Genomic DNA, 13,317 nt, shown 5'->3' on the forward strand with positions numbered 1-13,317 from the left:
CAAAACAAAAACAACTGATTTCTGTGTTTTGTTCTACTAAAAGTGAGAGGAAGACAAAGCTTACCGTGTTTTATTATGTTAAGAGAGAGAGAGAGGAAAACAAAACTTCATGACATTTTCTTACATAAATTTAATCCTGAATTATTGCCAGGTTCATATTTTGCAGTAGACGTTGGTTACGACCTAATGGAACACCTTAAGTTACCACATGCGCTAGTTGAAGACACTTAGTTTGCAAAATGATAATTTGTAACTAAATGTATAAACTATTCAAGATTTACACCAAGGTTGAAAATAACAGTTTAACTTCTTACTGCTGTGCGAATCTTAAAATTATATGGTCATAGTTAGAAAAACAAAATTAAAGTTATATTTACACATTCGAGCTGTTCGTAAAGTTATTTTATTGATAATAACCAAAAGAAAATACTTGACACACTATTCAAGTTATTTTTGAGTAAATAGGTATATATTAAGTGATCGAACAGTCAACTGTTTAGGTTATTCAGTAAATAATTCACAATTGTCCAATCTGATTTCAGGATTCTTTAACATATTTTTATTGCGACGTACTTCAGCTTAATAGTTAGTTGTTAACGTGATACTTCTAACTTGTATAATAGAGGGCTAACCTGTCTTAGTTTTGCAGAGCATTTACTTGGAACACTTGTATAGTAATCAGTTTCAGAAAGCTTAATTGGTTACGTTAGTTGCAAATGAACTTACCATTTGAATAGAAAACACCACAGATCCAAGAGTCCTGACCAATCGACTAAAACGTCTTTCCAGATACTGTAAAACAAATACGTTTGTGTTAAGTATTTTACATCGATAAAGTTAGCTCTCAGTTAACACTGACGTGTATTTCACGTTCAAAGAATGGTTCTCGAAATACCTTTCGAGAGAGGCATGTTGTCGCAGCTCATTAAATTCATCTGTGTATTCTATATGTCATACACAACTGTCCATTTGCTATTATCCCCAAAATGCTCTTTATTGGAAGTTCAGTAAAGTTTAGAAACAAACATGAATGAAACCTTTGTTTCCTGCCGCCTAAATGAGTTTATGGTTGTTTTATTTATAATTAAATTGTTTCTCATTCATTATACATGTTTTTGGGTTTCTTCACCTTCTTTCTGTGTTCTGTCTGAATACCTAGCAATCTGAGGGTCGCAGGTTCGAATCCCAATCTCATTAAACATGCTAACCTTTTCAGTCTTAAGACTTTATAATGTGATATTAACTCACAATTTTCCTTAATAAAAGAGTGATCAAATAGTTTGTGGTATGCAGTGTCTGTTAGAGCTGCTTTCCCTCTAGTCTATCGCCGTTAAATTAGGAATGGCTAGTATAGATATCTCTCGTCTAGCTTTAGATCTAGTTCAAACCTATCCACTGATGTGGCTACTTTGGTTTGCTGTGGCTGTATCATTTCTTTGAGAGGCCGTACATTTTGATTTGTATGTCTGTATCACTATGTTTAATAAACCCTTACACTTTTCGGTGTCAGTATGAATTTCAATACACAAGCAATTATAAATAATTTTTTGCTATTAATTGCACTGCTAATATTGTCTGTTTAAAACTATTTTTATTTTTATTGGTAATACGTTAGTTTCATACGTTTTACGTTAAAATAATCGTATCTTGTTTCAGTAAAATTATTAGATAGCGAATTCTACTGTTTTTTGGTTATGGTTCTATTTTTCGTTCACTTATCACGCTTCTATCGTTTAATTTGCCCCCCGCTAGTACAGCGGTATGTCTCCGGATTTACAACGCTAAAATCAGGGGTTCGATTCCCCTCGGTGGGCTGAGCGGATATCTTTGGGGCCTGGCATGGCCTAGCGCGTTAAGGCGTGCGCTTCGTAATCTGAGGGTCGCGGGTTCGCGCCCGAGTCGCGCCAAACATGCTCGCACTTCCAGCCGTGGAGGCGTTAAAATGTGACGGTCAATCCCACTATTCGTTGGTAAAAGAGTAGCCCAAGAGTTGGCGGTGGGTGGTGATGACTAGCTGCCTTCCCTCTAGTCTTACACTGCTAAATTAGGGACGGCTAGCACAGATAGCCCTCGAGTAGCTTTGTGCGAAATTCCAAAACAAACAAACGTTTAATTTATCTATGAATGTTTAATTATTTTAAGACGTTAACTCACAATTATAGTCGATCACGTTTATTTTGAGTATATATGTATGTATTTTGAAACTGACACCAGCTTCTCTATCAGTGACGTAGATATATTATTAATGTAACAAAATATTATGTAAATTTATGATCACATAAGATGTACTCTCGTAACCTAAGCTGCAAATAAATACACTGCCATAAACTTCATAAACTGATTTATGTGCTAGTTAGTCAACGATATTATTACTGAATTATTGCTGTTTGTAATTCAGTATTGTTATTAATATATGATAGAAAGGTAATTTTGAAAAAAGCTTTTCTTCTTTTAGTTCTTTTTCTCTCATTCCATTATTTTAAAATAATTAATATTATGTTTTATTGTTCATTAAACATAAAGTTTTGGTCAGACACGTGTTTATTAACTGCGTTTTTGGTAAGTAATAAAGTTCATTCCAAGTGTTGTTACAGTTTAATATATTTTTTTGTTGAACCAAGGTTGTAGCGGCGTGTTAATTTAGACCGTTACAATGTTATCATTGAAAAATTTGGACTTAAATCCTTAAATATCTTGAGCACACTGACTTTAGTATTATCCTGTTTTTGTACTAATGTTAAAGCATTCTCTGGGCATTATTAACACACTAAAATTATTAAAGACAGCTTTCCTTAATTGTTGGCCCTTGCATGAACAGGTGGTTAAGGGTCGCTGGTTTGAATCCCTGTCACACCAAACATGTTCGCCCTTTCAGCCGTGGGGGCGTTATAACGTGACGGTCAATACTACTGTTCGTTGGTTAAAGAGTGGCCCAAGAGTTGGTGGTGAGTGGTGATGACTAGCTGCCTTCCCTCTAGTTTTACATTACTAAATTAGGGACGGCTAGCGTAGATAGCCCTCGCGTAGCTTTGCGCGAAATTCAAACCAAACCAAACCTTAACTGTTACTTTAAAAGTTTGTATATTGAATAGTTCAAAAGGTAGAACACTGAAGCTTTTAGTATGGATGACACACGCTAATTTCACAATATTATAAAACACAAGCTCCTGTGCTTCTTCACCCAGGTATTGAAAATAAAGATCGCAATAATTTATTTGTCGCATGTAACACTTTGAAAGTTTTTACACATCTATAACTAAGAATCATTATATATTTACGAAAGTGTATTGAAATAAATGTTTAAAGATAATTTTGTAGGTGTTTTGAAATTTGTTAGTGTTCACATAAACAGAATTTGAATAATACTTAACATTCAGCAGTCCTAGCTTCTGGCTAAAGTTGCTTATCACAATGACAATTTTGTAGAAATTATACTTGTAATGTCATATGTTTGTATCTTGCTCATATCTGTGTGTGATCACTTTCTTGAGGTATTAACGATATTTCAATGAAAGAGTGGTACCAGATTCATGTGCGAAATAGTGTTGACTGGTAGTTAATCTCCTGTTTAAAAGTAAAATGGAAATAAGTAATCTAGGATTGTGGGACACTGCAATAGGTTTTTTTTCTAACCGTGTGTTACAGACACAGACCATTCGTCTTTAGTTGTCTTAAGCTGTTATGCCATTTTTCTCCAAGTTTAAGCAGCCAGAAAAAAATCATTGCAAGCACCCAGAAACCAGCTGATAATAGTGGACATTATTAAATTACTCTGTTTCCCATGTGTGCTCGAGTTTATTTTCACGTTGGGTATGATGTACTTTTTTCGAAAACAGTATCTGAATATAAAGTTTATGCGAACCTATAAACTTGTTGAATATCACCAAACACACCCTTTACTTTTATGTAAAATAATTTTAAAAAAAGACCAAAAAAGCTTAGTGTAATTTGATGTTTGTATCGATATTTATGTATATATACATAAATGGCCCGGCATGGCCAAGCGTGTTAAGGCGTGCGACTCGTAATCTGAGGGTCGCGGGTTCGCGCCCGAGTCGTGCCAAACATGCTGACCCTCCCAGCCGTGGGGGCGTTATAATGTTACGGTCAATTCCACTATTCGTTGGTAAAAGAGTGGCCCAAGAGTTGGTGGTGGGTGGTGATGACTAGCTGCCTTCCCTCTAGCCTTACACTGCTAAATTAGGGACGGCTAGCACAGATAGCCCTCGTGTGGTTTTGCGCGAAATTCAATAAACAAACATCTTGCAATATCGGTTGCAATCTCTACTGGCCGTATCACTAGTGTTATTGCTGCTTCTAAACATGACACTTATTTAATGAAGCACGATGTGGAATTTATTTACAAATGCAAAACAAAACCCAATTTAGGTAGGAAGTATAAGTGCTCTGTTTAAGCATCTTCAGAAAAACACTTTCCACCCAGTTAGGCAAGACTAACACAAGACTTTAAGTTTTCAAATAGCTGTCAAGGATATGCAATTATGTTATTTTGTAGATAATCCTGGCTTCAACAGCCTTTTGTCTTTCAAAGAATCCAGTTATAAAGGCTCCAGTTTATACACAGTAATTAGTATTATTGAACGTAAGTACACCGAGACTTCACCTACACACAATCTGTGTGATTATCATCTGGATTTTGTTTTACCAAAGGCAAGCAAGCCCAACCCATGTACAAAAGTTCTGTACAAGACGATAACGAATTATGCTCAATAAGAACACAGGAAATAAATTAATCCCATAAAACTGTCACTAATATAACTTATAGCCGATATACCCCAAATAAAAAAAACAATTCTCAAGATAGAATTTTAGATACCATTTCATCAGTCTAGTTTTGACTTCTCTCCTTCCAACATTTAATTAGAGCACTCAAAATTTTAATCAGTGTTCAAATGTTTCACGTCATATACTCTGCAATGTTGAGCTCCTTGATAATGTCTAATGTTCATAGGACTTATGACACCAAATTACTGAAGTTCCTTAAATTATATTACTAACTTAACACATTTCAAATGCTTACAGAACAACTGATGTTGTTTTGTATGTTACTTTGATTTGTTTGAAGTTAAGCACAAAGCTACACAATGGGCTAGCTGACATTGGAGAAAGATCCATCAGTCTAACAAATGATTTGTGGACAAGCCAATATACGGGTACCTGTATCGTCACAACCTACCACTATATAAACAAAACGAGGAAAAACGAAATGTGTTTTGCTGAAAGTGTCATTTCCCAGAATGGAACACTGATGAAAACACAACAAGAGCCTTACAACGTGTAGCAGACGAAATGTGCTTCACTAATAATATCTTACAAGCAGTACACGATAGTGTCGTTAATAAAGAATCTGACAATGTAGTGTGCAAAAATAAGCCCCACCCATGTTAATTATGCTGGTCATACTTCGAAATTCTGAAATCAGTAAACATGTTGATGGGACTTACTACTTGGTGACAAATTTATTGTTCACTTTTTTTACTCAGTTGTTGCACTACCCAGAGAAAACAAATACGCCTTAAGTTACCAAAGCAATTCTTGAAACAGGATATAGTTGCAACATGTAATTTCACGTATAAAATGACTAAAACACTGCCTAGCAATCAACAAGTTGTAGTGGTAGTTAAACCTTCAGGAAGACATCTGGAAATAAATGGAGTTGAGGTACCAGTTGTTCGTCTCTTTAAAACAGAAGTAATTGCATCACTATACCATAGTTTTAATGTCACAAAAAATTGAATTTGATGACTCGCCTTTGATGAATTCAGCATGTCTTGATCTCCGATTCAAATCGCTGTTATTTATGATAACTTGCTGCTCTGAGCTTTCCTAATTCGGTAACCTAAATATAAAACACATGATAGCCACTATCAATAAATTAATAAATAGAAAGCTGACGTCACGGATACTCATAAATTAGCTTAAGTGTTGCTGCACGAGCATTGGTAGAAGAGTTGTTTCAACAACTTCAAACAACATCAGTTGAGGAAGAAGATAAACCTCATTTATACTGACTAGATGAGCTAACGACTGTGGAAATAAGGGTGGAAAAATCCACGAAAAGTAATTTCTACACCTTGCCTACTTAGCATGAAGGTACTTGAAATTTCCTGCTATTAGCACTTTAACTGAGAATGGTTTGTACAGCAGGACTGATGAACATTGTCTGAAGTGATGGTCCCTTTCTTAATTCAGAACATATCAGAATAAGCCCTTGAAACTCAGGATGATGATGTTGTTGTTTTGAATTAAGCACAAAGCTACACAATGGGTTATATGTGCTATGCCCACCACGGGTATAGAAACCCGGTTTGTAGCGTTGTAAGTCCACAGACATACCGCTGAACCATTGGGAGGCAACTCAGGATGTACAAATTTGTGAAGAATCTCATTCTGTTTAGAAGAAGGCTGACGATTCAAGTCCAGAGGGCATTGTTTAGATTCTGAACATTTAAAAAAACTTCCAACAAGTTTTACTTTCTGGAGTTTTACTTATTTTAGTTGTTTTGTTTTGCAACGTATCATCACCAGTTTTTATATTTTAGTCTACATTATTGTATGTTTGTAATAGTTTATAGTATTTAAGCATGTTTAATGTATTTTAGTTTACGTTACAATAAGTTTGTTTTATTTTAGCCTACATTATGGTACGTTTGTTGTGTTTTAGCCTGCTTTATATCGTATTTGTTGTGTCTGACTTTACGTTATAGCATGTTTGTTTTATTTTAAATTACATTATAGTATGTTTGTTGTAATGTGGTTTACATAATAGCAATTCTGTTGTACTTTAGTTTACATTAAAGAATATTTGTTGTATTTCAATTTACGCTATAGTATGTTTATTGCCTTTTAGCCTAAGTTGCATACGTTTGTTCAGTTTTATCCTCGTTAAATTATTTTTGTTGTTCATTCGTTGACTTACAATGTAACTTGAAACATGGTTAGGTGTTTGTAATTATTTTCTGTTTTCTTTTGTTCTCATAACAGTACTACGGTATTTGTTGATATACATGATTATATACTTAATCTGCTCAAGAAATATTTCTTTACTTAACCCCAAATTAAACAGATAGTTTCATAACTGCTGGTTTTAAATTGCAGTACAATTTTATATAGTTTTTTGTTAATCTAATAAAGTAAATATGTTTACAATTTCCAACGTGCGTTGCAGCGTACATCCTACAATACTTTATGAATTTGTTGATTTATGATTAAACAAAAAGGTTACTTTTAATATATTTGGTGTTATGTGTGCACTCACTCTAACACTTATTTGAGTGCTGTTTTTCTTAACTATCTTTGTTGAATGTCAGTGTTCACACGCTGAGCTAGTCAACCAAATATGTCTGAATAAGGAATTTTCTCAAGTTATTAAGTGGTATTTAGGTAGCATAAGGAAGGGTTCAGGTCGAGCAATTAAAAACGTGATGGATACTAGGGTTTGAGGGTAGTACCTGTGCCAACTTCTAAGTTGATACTGTATATTTGTATTACAAAATATTGGTGTTAAGCATATCAATAAATACAACAGAATTATTGATAAAACCATATGTGGAGGTCTATCTTATGTGGACTTTCGTTATTTTGTTTGTACAAAAATGCTCATAATATTGACAAATGAGGCACTTATGACAAAAGTACTGTGTCAAACAGTTTTAACAAAGTAATCATAGTCTATATCTTTCTAGTAACTTCACCAGAATCTTCACCGTGAGAAACGTAATATAACAAAGTAATCATAGTCTATATCTTGGTAGTATCTTACCAGAATCTTCACCTTGACAAACGTTATATAACAAAGCAATCATAGTCTATATCTTAGTAGTAACTTCACCAGAATCTTCACCTTGACAAACGTTATACAATGAAATAATCATAGTGTATATTTTGGAAGTAAATTCGTAAGAGCCTTCACTTTGACAAACGTTATATCAAGACGACTTGTAGCATTTGTACCTTACTAAACATTTAGAACAACTTCACCAAAGGTTATCCTTGAGAGACAGTTGAAATATGTTGATTAGAACTTTTAACTTGACAAACACTTAAATTAGGATGTTCAGTTTGCATCGTAATAAACAGTTACATTAAGAGGATTATTGCCAACTTCATAATAAGCAATTTAGATGAGTTTGATTAAAGCTTTTATATTGGCAACTACTGCTACGTGATCATAAATCATATCTTGACAAACAGCTGTATTAATGCAATCATATCTCACATCTTGACGGACTGTTGTAGTAATATAGTCATATCTCACACCTTGACAAACAGCTATATTAATGCAATCATATCTCACACCTTGACGGACTGTTGTAATAATACAGTCATATCTCACACCTTGACGGACTGTTGTAATAATACAGTCATATCTCACACCTTCACAGACAGTTGTAGTAATACAGTCATATCTCACACCTTCACAGACAGTTGTAGTAACGCAATCGTATCTCATACCATTAGATACATTGACGATAAGTTTGATGAAAGCAGATACTTTGAGAAACATTAATAATAGTCACAATCTGTACACTGAAAATTGTGTAATAGGATGGTGGCAAATTACTTGAAATAACTGCTAATTTCATCCTTACGTAAGTGAATGTTAGACTTAAGTTAATAATGTAATAGATGGTTTACATTTAAATACGATAGATGGGATAGGGACTGGCTTTTTCACCAAAATGCTTTATTAAACGATAAGAGCAACTTTAATTAATCAGTAGATTAATTTTTTTTCTTATTTTCTTGGCCCTCTACATTGTCTAATATTAATTATACAATGCAGAGGGCCAGGTTTGGTTTTGGTTTTTTTGAATTTCGCGCAAAGCTACTCGAGGGCTATCTGCGCTAGCCGTCCCTAATTTAGCAGTGTAAGACTAGAGGGAAAGCAGCTAGTCATCACCACCCACCGCCAACTCTTGGGCTACTCTTTTACCAATGAATAGTGGGATTGACCGTCACATTATAATGCCCCCACGGCTGAAAGGGCGAGCATGTTTGGCGCGACCGGGATGCGAACCCACGACCCTCAGATTACGGCTTGGCCATGCCGGGCCAGGAATATGAGGATAAAATGTAGAGAGGGATATAGTGCGGGAACAAGATGCAAAGTTAGTGTTACTCGTGGAGTAAACTGTTATTATTGTAAAACTAGAATCATAAGAAATAAAATGAACGAATTTAGAGCACTGGTCGAGAAAGAAGATTTTGGTATAATGGGAATAACTGAAAACTAGCTAAAAGTAGATAGTTTTGATGGCAGGAATTTCTATGAAATATAGGGTTATAGGTTGTTTAATAGAGATAAATAATAAAAAGAAGGAAAGGAGGTGATTTACGTGTAAAATGTGTTATATTCTGATGAAGTTGAAGATGTCAAAGCTAATAACAATGAGATTGAGCATGTTTGTGTTTCTGTAAATGGTAATAAGGAGGGAAGGCTTTTAGTTGGAATTTGTTAGAAACCACCAGATAGAATGAGAAACTCTACAGTGAGATAAATAATTCAGTTGTTAATGATATTACAATTACGGGCAATTTTAATTTTGAGCATAAACATTGGGAAATATTAAATCATAACAAAGGTTTATAGAAATTGTTGAGTGTGGTTTTATTTCAACAGTTTGCTTGAGAACTTACTAGGCTACAACGCTACTTTAGATCTATTGCTAACTTTATTAGTTTTGGTGAGATAGAGTTTGGGAAAGATTTGTGTAAAAGTGATCATTGCTCAATTAGGTTTGATGTTTTAGTGCATATGAATATTAGAAATACTGAGAATTTGGTTTCAAAAGTTAAAATAATGGTTGTGAGGAGGTAAGTTGGACAACTGAATTAATTGAATATGGAATACATTTGAAAATACGTTTTTAAATATTCAAGATAATTATATTTCTTATAAAAATGGTGATTTTAAGTAACAATTCGGTTTACTAAGGTATAAAGGATAACATTAAGGAAAAGCAGTATGAAACTGGATTCAAACTAATTGATAAAATGGGAGATTTAAGAAATTATAGAAAAATTGTTTAAACTGAAAAAAAAACGACGTATTAGAAAAGGTTGGCTTAAAATGTAAAAATGGATAATAAGGATTATTATAAATACATTAAGAGTAAGCAAAATGTTAGGATAGGAGCATTGTCTTTGAAGAATGTTACATGAATACCAATATGTGGAGATTATGATATACCTAGATTGTTCAGTTCTTCTTTTCAAGTTTTTATTAAAGAAGGTTTTTCAGTTCTTCTTTTCAAGTTTTTATTAAATAATGTTTAAACAGTAACTCTTATCTTGAACAGTTGCTAAATGGAAACAAGACTGAACAAGATGTTCACATTAATTCTAGTTTTTATGAAAAAAAATTAAAAGTTTAGAGAATGATAACTCTTCTGGGTCAGGTAATATTTCTCCAAGGATTTTGAAAGAGGTCAGGGATTGGGTACGTGAGCCATTTACTACTATGTTTTGTAAGTCCTTGAACAATAGCCAGATATCAGAAGATTAGAAGTTGGATAATATTAGCTCTCTCTTCAAGGAAACGAATAAAAGTAGCCCCAGTAATTATATACCTAGTAGTCATGCATGACTTGGGGGAAAGGGTTTAAAGGTCTTGTAGAAGATGCTTTGCTAACTCTACAAACATTTGGTGAATAGTCAACGTGATTTAACTTGAGTAAACTTTTCTGACTATTTTTTGAGATTCTTTGAAGGGGTTACTACTTATGTAGGCGAAGGTACGCGTGTGGATTTGGTTCGTATGGATTTTAAAATGAATTTTGACAAAGAAGTTAGTCTAACAATTATCTTTGTAGACGTAGAAGATGTATTGGCTTATTAACTAGAAGAGTGGATGGATTAAAGAAAGCAGATAGTTGTTATAAATGGAGTTCGGTCAAACCTTATGGTTCAACGTTGGGACTTTTCTTTTTGATTTACATCAATGACATAAGAAGATGGTCAAATAGGTATTTAAATTTACTGATGATATTAAAGTGTGTGGGCGTTGTTTGCAGTAAGGATCACGCTGCTGTTTTACAAAATAATTAGGATTATTTGATGAGTTGGACAAATAAATAGTAAATGATTTTTAATTATAATAAACAAAAGTTAATGCATATAAGGTATCACAATGTGAACTATGGATATATTTATGGTTGAAATAACTTTAACAGTGTCATGCAAGAAATGAACCTTGGTGTTCTAGTTAAATAAACCCTTAAGCCATCCAAACAGTGTGTTGTTGCTTGTGGCAGGACAATTAACATTATAGGTTGTAGCTAAAACATATTAAATGCAAGAATAAGGAAGTTATAATTTCATTTTCTAGGTCGCTTGCTAAGCCTTGTTTGGTGTTTTATGTTCATTTTTGAGGTTCTTACCTTAGAAAGGACATTAAACTGTTGAAAATATTCAGAGGAAGAATCCTTTGATGACAGATAGCCTGGAATGGAAAAGTTGTCAGTCAAGAGTAAATTAAGACCTCTTAAATTATTTTTCTTGAAAAACGATTGGAAGAAATCTAATTGAGGTGTTTAAGATTGTTAAAGGATTGGTTTGTTTCGAATTTCATCCAAAGCTACACGAGGACTACCTGCGCTAGCCGTCCCTAATGTAGCAGTGTATTTTTTTTTTGCCTTTTATAGTTTATTGTAATATAACATGATAAATTCGAGCAAATAATTAGAACTCCAGAAAGAATTATTTTCCTCGAATTTACTAGGGCAAATATTTTTTTAATGGAGTTACCACGGGCAAATCACGGAAGGTGTAAAGAAAAGGCTTTATAAATATTTGAATGGTAAAGACTTATTGGCAAACCTGCAAACCGGTTGTACAAAACTAGTAAACTCGTTCTAATCCTGTTGTGCAAGTAAAGGATAAATAGTATATTATATATACTCTTCAAAACAAGAAACGCAAAAGGGATATTTTTGTTATTTTAAAGAGAAATATATGTAATAACGTTACAAGCTCAGAGTATGTGATGTTACACGTGTTAAGGCGCTGATTGTCAGACCAAAATGAGAATAAAAGTTGTGCACTTTGAAAACGGAGGAAAACATTGGATTTTTCGCCAAAGCGCATTCGTGTCCAATAAATTTGTTTGAGAGATCTGCATGTTTTGCAAGTGCAACATGTGCAAAATCCCTATAAAAGTGACGGGTTCTCTGTTTCCATAGCTCAGTGTTAAGCCACCGACACGCAATACAGTTACGCCAAGACTGACTGAAGCACAACGCAACAACGCCATTGGTGGATTGAAAGCAGGCGAATCTCGATCAGATGTTGCCAGAGCTGTGAATGTCCACCCAAGCACCATCACAAGGCAATGGAATCGTCACGAACAACATGGATCAACTTGTGACCGTCCACGATCTGGCAGACCTCGTGTGACCACGCCCGCACAAGATCGCTACATCCGGTTACGTCACCTTCGGGATAGGACCACCACTGCGACGTCTACTGTCTCAACCATACCAGGGCTGGGTAAGATTTCCGATCAGTCCGTATGCAACCGTCGACGAGATTCTTAGGCCCCATGTGCAATCCATCATGGTGAACGTCAACGACGTTTTTCAACATGACAACGCCCGTCCTCACACAGCCCGACCCACCACTGTCTTCTTGAGACACCACAACGACAACGTTCTTCCCTGGCCCTCCAGATCATCAGATTTAAACCCAATCGAACATCTTTTAGACGAGTTTGACCGACGTCTGCCACGGCGACAACCTCAACCGCAGACTCTACCTCAGCTTGCAGCAGCTTTGCAGGCTGAGTGGACAGCCATTCCACGGGATGTGATCCGTCATCTCATCGCTTCCATGGGCAGGCGATGCCAAGCAGTTATTGATGCTCACGGGGGGCATACTCGTTATTGACGTTGAGTGACGTTAAACTTCATCTAGTGAACGTGGACTTCGCCTTTGCAGACTTTGGATGTTCAGCAGTAAATGTGCAAAGTTTCACACATGTCATACAGAACTATCCGGAATAAACTTGTTAACAATTTGTCTCATATTTTGCCTTTTGCGTTTCTTTTTTTGAAGAGTATATATCGTACGAATAAATATACTTTTTTACTTGTAGTTTGTGAAACTACACTTATACTGCTGTACGAATTTATTACTATTCTATACACAACATTTCCGGAACTAGCTATTTGTGGATACTTGTAGCTTCTTTGTGGGTATTTGGGTATGTTTAATTTTTAAATACCCAGGAGAGTCAGGTGAACAAGACCTCTTCCTCCATCCCTAGTTTTCATGTCGGCTACTAGTAAGAATTTGTTG

At 34.9% G+C, this 13,317-nt stretch overlaps 1 protein-coding gene across 1 annotated transcript in view; it reads right to left on the bottom strand.

Annotated features, from left to right (window-relative positions):
• The window catches only part of LOC143251625 (sodium-coupled monocarboxylate transporter 1-like), an 85,113-nt gene that overhangs the window by 51,856 nt on the left and 19,940 nt on the right, over positions 1 to 13,317 (bottom strand). Inside the window, exon 3 of the mRNA XM_076502891.1 lies at positions 727 to 792. Coding sequence (XP_076359006.1) covers positions 727 to 792 — 66 coding nt within the window. The remainder of the gene's footprint in view (positions 1 to 726; positions 793 to 13,317) is intronic.

Source organism: Tachypleus tridentatus, chromosome 6 (assembly GCF_004210375.1).
Source record: "Tachypleus tridentatus isolate NWPU-2018 chromosome 6, ASM421037v1, whole genome shotgun sequence".
Taxonomy (NCBI): Eukaryota; Metazoa; Arthropoda; class Merostomata; order Xiphosura; family Limulidae; genus Tachypleus; species Tachypleus tridentatus.